This window comes from Drosophila eugracilis, unplaced genomic scaffold (assembly GCF_018153835.1).
Source record: "Drosophila eugracilis isolate 14026-0451.02 unplaced genomic scaffold, ASM1815383v1 contig_2154, whole genome shotgun sequence".
Classification (NCBI taxonomy): domain Eukaryota; kingdom Metazoa; phylum Arthropoda; class Insecta; order Diptera; family Drosophilidae; genus Drosophila; species Drosophila eugracilis.
Genome location: NW_024573038.1, coordinates 13,101,650 through 13,112,382, shown reverse-complemented (window position 1 = coordinate 13,112,382; position 10,733 = coordinate 13,101,650). Strand labels below are relative to the sequence as shown.

The following is a 10,733-nucleotide window of genomic DNA, read 5'->3' as shown; positions in this document are numbered from 1 at the left end:
TCCGTCTCACTCTGTCATACATATAGATAGCCCTCTCCCTCTGCCTATCTTTGTTACTCTCTCTTGGTCTTTCTCTCTCTCTCACTGATACTCTCTGCATTTACAATGCCGGCAATTGTGGTCAGAATTCCAAAGGGAAAAGCTCGAACAAGTGATACTCCCTGTGTGTATATGTATGTTTCAATTTTGAAACATATCGATAATCAAAACCAAAAACCTTTCGATCTTATCTTTCGACTTTGCTGTTTTTCCAGTTTTATAAAATAGAGTTCTTAATTTCTGAATAACTAGTTCTAAGCCAAAACTTTTTCATATTGAAATCCAATGTCAAATAATGAAATTCTTCGGTTTGCTATACAGTATGTAAGTATTATTATTGTAATAAAAATTTATTGATTAATTCCTCTATACAATTTTATAGAAATTTGGGGTTCTTGTTTTGAAACTCTAATCGCCTACCTTGTTCTTTAATTAATGTTATTGGTAATGTTTTGGGGTTGTTGTAAGTGAATCCTTATAATCGGCATATTCCCATAGTTCTTGACCACAAATCTACCCTTCGATACTGTGTAACATGCGGGCAGCCGGCTTTGACTTTTGGATGGTATCCGACTCTCTCCCAAAAAAAAACCGTGCTCTTAGTGAAACTTTCACGCTCTTCGGGGCTTTGAGAAGTGAATGTAAGTTGATTGTCGTAAGCCGGCATTGACGTCGGTCTTGTGTCCGGAGACCGGAGACCAGAGATTTTGAGATTTGAGACCCGGAGCCGCGCACATAGGAAAGGAAAACAAGTTTCTTCCGACGCTCTGAGCTGCGTCGACGACGTCAACGTTGCGGCAACATTTGTTAACCTGTTTTTTTTCTTATTTTATTATAGATTTTTTGTTGTTGCTACGAGTACGAGTATTTGATTTGGCCCGATTGGTAGCTGGCTGGAGGGGATATCCACGGGCAGAGGGGAGGGGAATCCCCTGCTCTGCAACCAGACCCGCGAGACTTCGATTGCTGCCGCTTGGTAACACTCGCTCCGTTGATCTTGTCAACTTGACCAAGTTATTTGAACTATGCACATGTGCAGACCATACCGAGAGCTCCTAAGCCAAGTCGTTTTGCTCTGTCATTTGAAGGCTGTTTGGCCGGAGTTTGGAGTTTTGCTTGAATCTTGGGGGCATGGATATGGGATCTTTGGGGCCTGGACTTTTGCTGCTGCTGGCTGGCTGCTGCTGCAACGCAGCAACGTCAGCGTCGACGGCGTAAAGTGAATGTACTTTCAAACCAAAGATCCGGTTTAAAGCTGCCCGGGCAACAGATACAGCGCAGACGACGATGACAACGGCGATGTTTTCACAAAAACGCTTGTGTAATACATATGGAGAGGCATAGCTCTATGACTCTATATTTCCATGGCACTGTGCATGTGATGTATCTCTATCCCCACAGAAATATACACACAGCTTTCGGCCACTAATTTCTTATTTGTTGCCGTGATTTTATTGTATTCATTATAAAAAAAAACAAAAAAACAAAAAATGATTTGAAAATCCCCAATATGGCTTACATAGTAAATCGAAACGGGTTCGCTTGATTATCGCATTGAAAATCCCCATAGACAACGAGCTCCCGAGACTCCCCAGATCAATGAGCTATGATAGCTGCTGGGCCAACAAGACGCCACTGAGAGGGATCAGTTCATATGGATGCCCTTCGAAATGAAGGTACATTGATTTCTCTACTCAATTTGATCAACATTGAGAATTTCTCTGAATTATGACGTAGTTATTTTTGTTCGCTTTATCCAATGAAGAAAATCGTTTTGTTCGCATTTACCAAAAAACATTTCGTTACACTTTCTAATTGGGGAAAAAAAAAAGGTTAAGATGATCAACTTGTCAAACTTGATCGATTCCATGGCAACACTTCGCTTGACTCTCGGTGTCAATTTGAGCGGTTTATGGTAAATTCGCAAGGGTAGCCTTTCCCTTCTTGTTTTTAATATTTTATGTGTATACTCGCACATACTTGAATCGCAATCCCATCAACAACATCATCAATGTGCATTGTGAGTGTATAAACAGCCACATGAATCGACTAAGTGTGTGAGTGTTTTGTATGTTACACTGAAAGAAATATCCCCAAATTACCCAATCTTATATCAATTTATAGATATTTTTATACATGGCAAGAAACTAATGTATATTTATAATTAATTCTATGATTTAAGATATCAACATCACATTAACTTACAAATCCTAATTCTAACAAAAATTCTTGAAAGTTGTTAAGACATTCCGATCACCTACGATCCTAAATATGACGTCAATGAGTAGTTAGCATTTAAACTCGATCTTATTTTGATCACTTTTATAGGAAACTAAGAATATTATTAACATATTTTAAACTTTGTAAAATAAACATTTACCAAATATATAATTTTAACACGAATTTTCTTTTCAAAATATTTTGCTTCTTACAAACCATTTCCTTTTAATGGTAATTTGTTTTTTTTACACAGTGTACATTAAATTTCATTTGCCAGTCGCGAGACTGTGTGTAATAATTCGTCATGCTGGCCGCATTTGAACCCGCATAGCTCGCTGCCGCAGTCTGCGTCTCTGGTCTCTGGTCCCTGGTCGCTGCCGGCGGGTAAAGCCGAGCCAAGCCGGGCCATTCCCAATATTTTTCATACCCCAACACACCGCCCCTAATTTGCGAGGCACAAATAATACAATACTCAGTGATTCTCTTAACTTGAATGTACGGGCCAACGCCTCTCTTTCAGTTTTCTCTTGACGGATACGATCGAGCACTCTGTTCAAGTGGTTTTTACAGTTATATAGTATATAGAGAAAGAGATATATTGTGTCTTATGGCTGGCACAAATATTTTTCGCCACCGACAACAACGCTTAAGCGTATATTTGCCTTTTTTTCTCTTTTAATATTATATATATTTTATTTGATTTGTGAATCACAGTTATATGGGTGTGAGTTAGGCTGAGTGTTCACTGGAAAAATAAAGATACATTTTTCAGTTGGCGTTGGGAGATGAAAGACGGATGTTAGATGGTAGGTGTCTGTTAGTCTGTTAGTTTGTTATTCTAAACCCACTCCGTCAGCTTTTCCTGTTTATCTGCAGTAATATTTTAATCTGCACTCGAGATTTCTTTTAAAATATAATTTAACGTTATGCCCCGAAACTTCTGATTAGATTCTGACGCTGTCATGCCGTTGGCTTTGATAATTTAATAACTTCCCTCTCTATGAATGAATTTTTGTTATTGCGGATTCCTGTTATCATTCTTAGTTTTGCCCATAAATATTTCCCAACATGTTTTTCAAAATTGTAAAGTCATAAAAGATTTCAACTTAAAGAAAAACTTGAATGCTATCTAAAACTGAGAATGCTAGTTTCTAATTATTCGTTTTTCTTTGTATAATTTGTAGATAAGGATTTTCCCTGGCAGGACACAAAGGACGGGCTTATCGTGTTGGTAACATGAGTCACTATTCCCTATCAACTGTTATGGTCTCTTGCCTCTTTCCCAGCGGGTCACATTATTTTCTTATCGCTAATTATTTTTAGCATAAATTTCACTTGAAGGTTCACTCTCTTTCGCTCTTAAGCATAAGTACGCATTAGTACGATTTAATATATTGAAAAAGATATCCACAGCAAACGCATGACATTTATTTTTAAAAACTCATTTCGCATTCAAGTTGATAAGTTTTATATATGTATGTATATTCCGTACATTAAACAAAATTCTCTTGTTTAATGATATGCTATTATTAGCCAAAAGTATGAAAAAGCAGCTGTGCCTGTGGCTTTTGTGTGTGTTCCTCGGAAAAGTACTAGGAAAATGCATAACATAACATATGCCATGTGCCATCTAAAAATATGTGCTCGTGTTTAGGGGTATCTCAATAAATGATGATGATGAATAGAGGTACAAGCTATAAAGTAAACGATTTAGCAGGACATTGATCTCACGCTCTCTTCTTGTTAATTGCTAAAGACATTCCACACTTAGTCAGCTTCCAGTTTTCTTTTGTACTTTTCATACTATTTAATACTAAAGAAGAACTATTCCGGCTGAAAGCGACAGCAAAAATAATGCGTTCTGACCTAGTTTCATCATTATCACTTTGTCAAAAGCAGACTTGAAGATCACACGGCGAAGTTTGTATCTTTGTATCGTACCTGTCTTCTACAGATACGATACGCATTTACCTTTTTTTTTTGTCTAAAAATAATAAATGATCTCATTGTTGTCGTCCCTCAGGACGATCGTGTCATCATCATATTTTGAGCCACTTGTTTTGGCCTCCACCTCCCCCAAAATGAAAAAGTATCTTTAAACGGTGGCGAATGATATTAACACACGATTGTCAATAAATGTACATGTGGATTGTAAATTAAATATACAATTCCAAGATCTGATGAGAGGGGTATGGCGAGGGGGTGTATGTATATATATTATTTTGTCGTGTAAACATACGCAACGCAGCAGACATTTTGCCGTCGTTGTCGTTACAACTGAATCCACATATCGTCAGCGCATTGAGCACTCTTTTGTTCCAGCTCGATCGATGTTTCCCGTCATCCGTTCTGTCCATCTGTCAATTGCATTTAAAGCAAATATCGCCCATAAATAAAAATGGGCTATAATATATATATATATATATACTGTGTACAACAACAAAAGATTGGTTACGTTTGCACTTGTTTAAACAATTTCATAAAGAACTTCAGCTCTTACTACCTGCCTGCCTGCCTGCCAGCCTGCTGCTCTTCTTGTTGATTTTATTTATATTTTTAATTTTATTTATTTTTTCATTTTCTTTACTCTCTTACAGGTGTGCACGATAAAGTTAGCCAGAACTAGCATAGACCAGTGAAGCTTATTTCTGTCTTATCGTCACTGGAAATGCTTGACAATAAATTAGATTTTGTGCAAATTCTCCCGTCCGATCGATCCACTCAATGGGTCCCCGTCCGTCTGTCCCTCAGTCCGTCCGGCATGATTTTGCAAATAATATTAAGGAATGGGAATATAGAAGAAGAAATATACCTCGGGCAAATCGCAGGTTTGTGTGATTTATATCATAACAAAAAAAAAAAACAAAATAGGTAGAGGAGCTGAAGAGAAATGCCAGATCGAAGATTGGCTACACTTCATCAACCGAATTATCAGGGGAATAAATAAATTTAAATAATTTATTTCTCTGCTAACAGTAAACAAAATGCTAAATAATGTTTATGAGATGAAGATATGATATATAAATCACAAACTCATGCTAGGTTTTAGTACTTTAAGCTATCTCCTGTTTAGTGATCATAATAAGTAGTAAGTAAGGAAACTATCTTAAGTCTAAAATCTACACTAATGTATACTGGACATTAAAGAACTCAAAATTCTGATAAATCAAAAAAAGGTTCTAAGATCTGTTGAAAAATCTTATCTTCTGTCAAAATTTAAGTAACTTTTCTGTTAGATCTAATAAATTTATACAAAATTTATATATGATCTGAAGATAGTTTAAAAGGCACCCTGTTTTTTTTGGAAACTGCTGAGTGATAATTTCCTATCAAAACATAGCCCGATAAAGACAGTAACTTTTGACTTACCAATAAAGAAGAGTAAACTTCAGTCGCTACGTTTTAACCAACGTAATTTTCTGGTCGTTTAACTATCCATAAACAAAATACGGCCAATGCGGCGTTTGTTGAGGTCAATGATTTCTGTTGCGTTGTCTTTTTCACGCTTTTTTAACACTTTTTGTCTGTTGCCCGGTGTGTGTGTATACGAGGTGTGTTCAAAAAGTAAGGTGACTTTTCAAATTTCTCGGGCAACATATTTTCGATTATCGATTTTTTTGTTTTGTTATATTGGTACACTCTTCCCTAACATCTGTACCAAGTTTCAATGGAACATCATCTTTTGTTTGGTTGTGAGAGGCGTAGAGTTACAAGTTGTTTTGCGAGCTCGGCGATTTTTTGCTATCGAAAAATATGGATCAAAGGATTTGCATCAAATTTTGTGTAAAAAATAAAATTAAGTGCTCTGAAACACTTGAAATGTTGACAGTGGCATACGGTGAAACTGTTCTGAGTAAAAAAAATGTGTACAAGTGGTACAAACTCTTCCAAGATGGCCGGGAAGATGCCAATGACCAGCCTCGCTCTGGACGCCCAAGCACGTCAACAACTGATGAAAACGTTCAAGCAGTGACGAAAATTGTTTTGGAAAATCGTCGAATCACTATCAGAGAAGTTGCTGAAGATGTCGGTATATCGCTTGGCTCGTGCCATGAAATTTTTTCAAACGTTTTGGGTATGAGTCGTGTGTCAGCGAAGTTTGTTCCGAAATTGCTGAATTTTGACCAAAAGAACCGTCGCATGAGCATCGCTCAAGAGCTGTTGAATGACGTCAACGACGACCCAGATTTACTCAAAAGGGTCATAACTGGTGACGAATCATGGGTATACATTTTTTTTTTTTTACACAAAATTTGATGCAAATCCTTTGATCCATATTTTTCGATAGCAAAAAATCGCCGAGCTCGCAAAACAACTTGTAACTCTACGCCTCTCACAACCAAACAAAAGATGATGTTCCATTGAAACTTGGTACAGATGTTAGGGAAGAGTGTACCAATATAACAAAACAAAAAAATCGATAATCGAAAATATGTTGCCCGAGAAATTTGAAAAGTCACCTTACTTTTTGAACACACCTCGTATATATAGATATTTCTGTATGTGCTAGCATATTGAATATTAATTTTAAAGTTTTTTTTTTTCGGCTTGTGTAAACATATTCAGCAAAATAAGTGGGTACCATCGACCGTTGTAATGTCGTTTCTGCAACCAGATGATGACATAATGGTAGATAGTTGAAAAAAAACCGAACAGGAATGCTGTCTTTGGGTGATTCATGGAGAACAGAATATATTTTGTAATACAATGAACCTCAGCCTCGACTAAAAGTTATCTCCAAACGAAGGTCTTTTCGATAAAAATGATATTCAATTAGACTAAAAAGAAATGCATGTCGTTTTGGTTATTTCTTCGAGAAAAGTCACCGGAATAGGTCCATAAATATAATGGTAAAACGATGGAGTTCCTTCAGTAGAAGTTCCAAGACGAAGCCAATAAAATGTTCAAAAATTTGATATACCTGTGCCTGGTGTTACTCTCCAGTTGGCCAATAAATGCCGATCACTTTGATGAATGCGATGGTGCCGAGGATGAGACATTTGTCCAGAGTTGGGAAAGCTGTCAGTCATATGTGTATTGTCAGGGTGAGGATTCCCTGAAAGGTGATTGCGGGGATGGTGAATATTTCGATGCGGAAACGGGAGAATGTGATGTTGCCGCCAATGTGCAATGTTTTCTGGACGAAGTCGATGAACCAACAGAACCAGAACCAGAACCGGAAGAGGAAGAGGAGGTAATAATACCAGCCACACCGAAACCAACAGATCCACCAATTCTAGAGCCAACCAACGAAGTGGATATCCTTAACATAGCCCCAGTGGTAAAGCCAAATTGCCCGTTCAGTGATGATCCCAGTCAGGTTATTCTAATGGCCAGCAATGAATCATGCACAAATTACTATCTATGCTATCATGGTCATGCCATGGAAATGCATTGTACTAATCAATTGTATTTTAATTCATTAACCGGCCAATGTGATTACCCCGAGAAAGTTCAGTGTGCGGTGAGTTACGTTTGAAGATTTGCATTTGAATTTATCAATTAAAACGAAATTGATTTTGCAGCTAGAAGATCCGAGATCCCACAAATGCCTGCCACACATGACCGAGTTCTTTCCACATCCGGACAATTGCAATTACTTCTATTACTGCATCAAGGGCTTTCTGACACTGCAACAGTGTCCCTTCTACTATGGCTGGGATATAGAACGCCGGAGTTGTGTTCAGATAAGTGTGGCGAAATGCTACGGAAACTCCCGTCGCCTATAAGAACCGGAAGCTCCAAAGAGAAAACAACTCATTTAAGCTTCTTGGAGTTGTCTACCTTTAGGTGATAAGAGCTCTATTTATTGATAAGTTACAAGATAGTGGCAACATGAGACGTTTAATTAAATATAACTTATTAGAAAAGACCTTGATTTCGCTTGCCTATAAAAAGCTTAGCCCCGCTCTCCAAACTCCACAATAATCGAGAATGCAGCAATCTCTACGCTTAGAACTTCTATGGATCGCCTACGGTCTTATTCTCGTTGTCTGGGGCATTAATGGATTAAATATACCCGAATGTGGCAATCAAAATGGTTTTATTAACAATACCCGATCGAATTGTAGTTACTCCTATATAAATTGCTCGGGACAGGATTCGATGTTTTGCTTGGACAACAGGACCTGTAATGTCAACTACACTTGTGGTGATATATTAACTAATACAACAGCTGCACCTGTTACAACAACACCAATTGCTATAACCACAACAACAACAACAACAACGCCTTCGCCAACGGCCTCACCTTCCGATATAAGACGTCAGTGCCGTCAGGGTGTAACCAAAAGGTTTAGTTATCCACAGAATTGTAACTATTTCTACTACTGCGTGGATGGCTTTCTATTGGTGGAGCAATGTCCTATTGGCTATGCCTTCGATTCGGAAACTGGAGCTTGTGGTGGTCTCATAAGAAACTCCAATGATTGTACTTTAAAGTAAAAATAAAACAGAAAGAACTTAAAGCAGAAATCACTTTTAATTAAGCCTCTTGTCATGTCATATAAAATCATTAATAGCTAGAAAATAAAATGAATTTAGAGTCTTATCAATGAACAAGCAAAATGAACCAGCTATAAAGAAGCCACTGGATCTGTTCGATGAGACAGTTGAAAGCCAATTATATGTGGAAATTGTTGATAGTCTTGGCCTGCCTGTTGCCTGGCTACCAGGTTCAGGCGGTCTTCCTTGAGGAATGCATGGGTGTGATCATAAATAAAGTGACCAATGAGAATCAGGAATGCAGTGAGTTTGTTCACTGTGATGGTGATGATTCCTACTACTGCAATGGGGATTGTCGTGAGGCAGTCGAGTGTTATACTGATAGAGTTTCAACCCAAGCTCCTGCACCGATTACCACTAAAAAACCCATAGAAACCACCACGGAAAAAGCGAAACCCGAAGAGCCGCCTTTCCCTGCAAATACAACCTCCACAACTCTAAAACCTTCTACAACTTCTTCAACTATGGGAATTACCTCAACAACTACACCAATTCCAAGTGACAATAATGTCCATGTGATGTGCAAGACGAGTGGCAAGAATGGAGTCTATCCGTATCCAGCAAATAGCAATTACTATTATCAATGTATCTCCGGTTATCTTCTCCTCCAGCAATGCCCACAGAATTTTCATTTCGAAGTCTCTCAAGGACAGTGTATTTCCACAAAACCATTACGTTCAGCGGGTTAACATTTGTAAGATTCTGTCGATGAGTTTGTAATAAAGTTATTATCAAAGTGTGTTCTTAGGCAAATTAATTTCTGATAAGAACAGAATGGAAAGACTCTAAACTGTAAAGTCTGCATATGAAATTGATCAGTTAAGTTTTTGAAATCAAGCTGAGAAGATGTTTCAAGTTTTTGGATTGTTATTTTTCATATTTGGCCTATGCCTGGCTGATACTTTCGATGAGTGTAATGAGGGAAATAGCTTTTCCTTTGTTACCTCGCCAAAGAGTTGCGCACATTATATTTTCTGCAACGGCGATGAGTCATACGATGGTGAATGCGAGGAGGGTGAATACTTTAGTTCCGATATGGAAATGTGTGAGCCCATGGGCGATATTGATTGCCGTACAGGATTGGCGGTGCAAACGGAAAATAATAATAATAATAATGACGATAGCTCAACGGAGATTAACCCGGGATCAACTGACGTGGCGGCTACTACAATTCCTGCTAATTTAAATACCACATTGACTCCATCGGTGATTGTAACATTACGTCCAACAGTCAATCAAAATGGCAGTACCAATGGTACCATTACTCCACCTTTATCATCTGGTATAGAGACTATTGTGACGAATGTATGTCCACAAATGGATAATCAAAGTCGTATCGCATTGCTGGCAAATCAGAACTCCTGTTCGGATTATTACATTTGCTATCGCGGCGAGGCTCTGCCTCTGAGCTGTGCCGCCAGTTTGCATTTTAATACTCAAACTGGAAAATGTGATCATCCGGAAAATGTTAGATGTTTGGTGGGTTTTTTTTTATAGAATTTTCTTAAAGTACCAAATAATTTTATATTAAATTCCTTTCAGGCAATCACTTCTAATCCTCGAGAGCAGTGCAAACGCCATGTGATCGATGTTTATCCGCATCCCGACAACTGCAATTACTTCTATCAATGCCGCTCTGGTTATTTGTTGGTCCAGCAGTGTCCTTTCTTCTATGGCTGGGATTACGAGAAGCGATCCTGTGTGGCGCTAAGCCAGGCCAAATGCTATAACAAAATACAAATGCAAATGAAATTATAATAAAAATGTATCAAGTTTAATTATATCTAAAAACTAGTTTTGTTAATGGGAGTTTAAAAAATGAGGGAGATAAAGTGAAGGATTTGTAAACTTTTCAGTTTTACTAATCATATTTTTAATTTACTCATATATTGGGTAAAAAACTTTATTAATTCTAAACAAAATTTTAAAGTTTTACTTACACTTTGTAAATATTAATATAAATAAAAGTC

General features: G+C 37.7%; 5 protein-coding genes across 5 annotated transcripts; all 5 read left to right on the top strand.

Moving 5' to 3' along the window:
• The first annotated feature begins 4,395 nt into the window (after nt 1-4,395).
• Nucleotides 4,396-5,786, top strand: LOC108118168. The gene is given in 3 exon segments (XM_017230726.2): nt 4,396-4,403; nt 4,511-4,690; nt 4,891-5,786. Coding segments are annotated over 3 exon segments (432 nt in total). The 3' UTR covers nt 5,135-5,786.
• A 1,100-nt stretch (nt 5,787-6,886) lies between these two features.
• On the top strand, nt 6,887-8,129 carry LOC108118256 (protein obstructor-E). Its single transcript, XM_017230846.1, has 2 exons — nt 6,887-7,723; nt 7,785-8,129. The coding sequence occupies exons 1-2, from the start codon at nt 7,160-7,162 to the stop codon at nt 7,986-7,988; spliced, it is 768 nt and encodes a 255-aa protein (XP_017086335.1). The 5' UTR covers nt 6,887-7,159; the 3' UTR covers nt 7,989-8,129.
• Nucleotides 8,130-8,180: 51 nt separating this feature from the next.
• LOC108118258 lies at nt 8,181-8,703 on the top strand. The gene has a single exon (XM_017230849.2). It carries the CDS (start codon nt 8,194-8,196, stop codon nt 8,701-8,703), a length of 510 nt encoding a protein of 169 aa, XP_017086338.1. The 5' UTR covers nt 8,181-8,193.
• A 158-nt stretch (nt 8,704-8,861) lies between these two features.
• Nucleotides 8,862-9,452, top strand: LOC108118257. The gene has a single exon (XM_017230848.2). The coding sequence runs from the start codon at nt 8,862-8,864 to the stop codon at nt 9,450-9,452; it is 591 nt and encodes a 196-aa protein (XP_017086337.1).
• Nucleotides 9,453-9,541: 89 nt separating this feature from the next.
• On the top strand, nt 9,542-10,548 carry LOC108118255 (probable chitinase 10). The gene is made up of 2 exons (XM_017230845.1): nt 9,542-10,242; nt 10,306-10,548. Exons 1-2 carry the CDS (start codon nt 9,610-9,612, stop codon nt 10,519-10,521), a joined length of 849 nt encoding a protein of 282 aa, XP_017086334.1. The 5' UTR covers nt 9,542-9,609; the 3' UTR covers nt 10,522-10,548.
• The last annotated feature ends 185 nt before the right edge of the window (nt 10,549-10,733 follow it).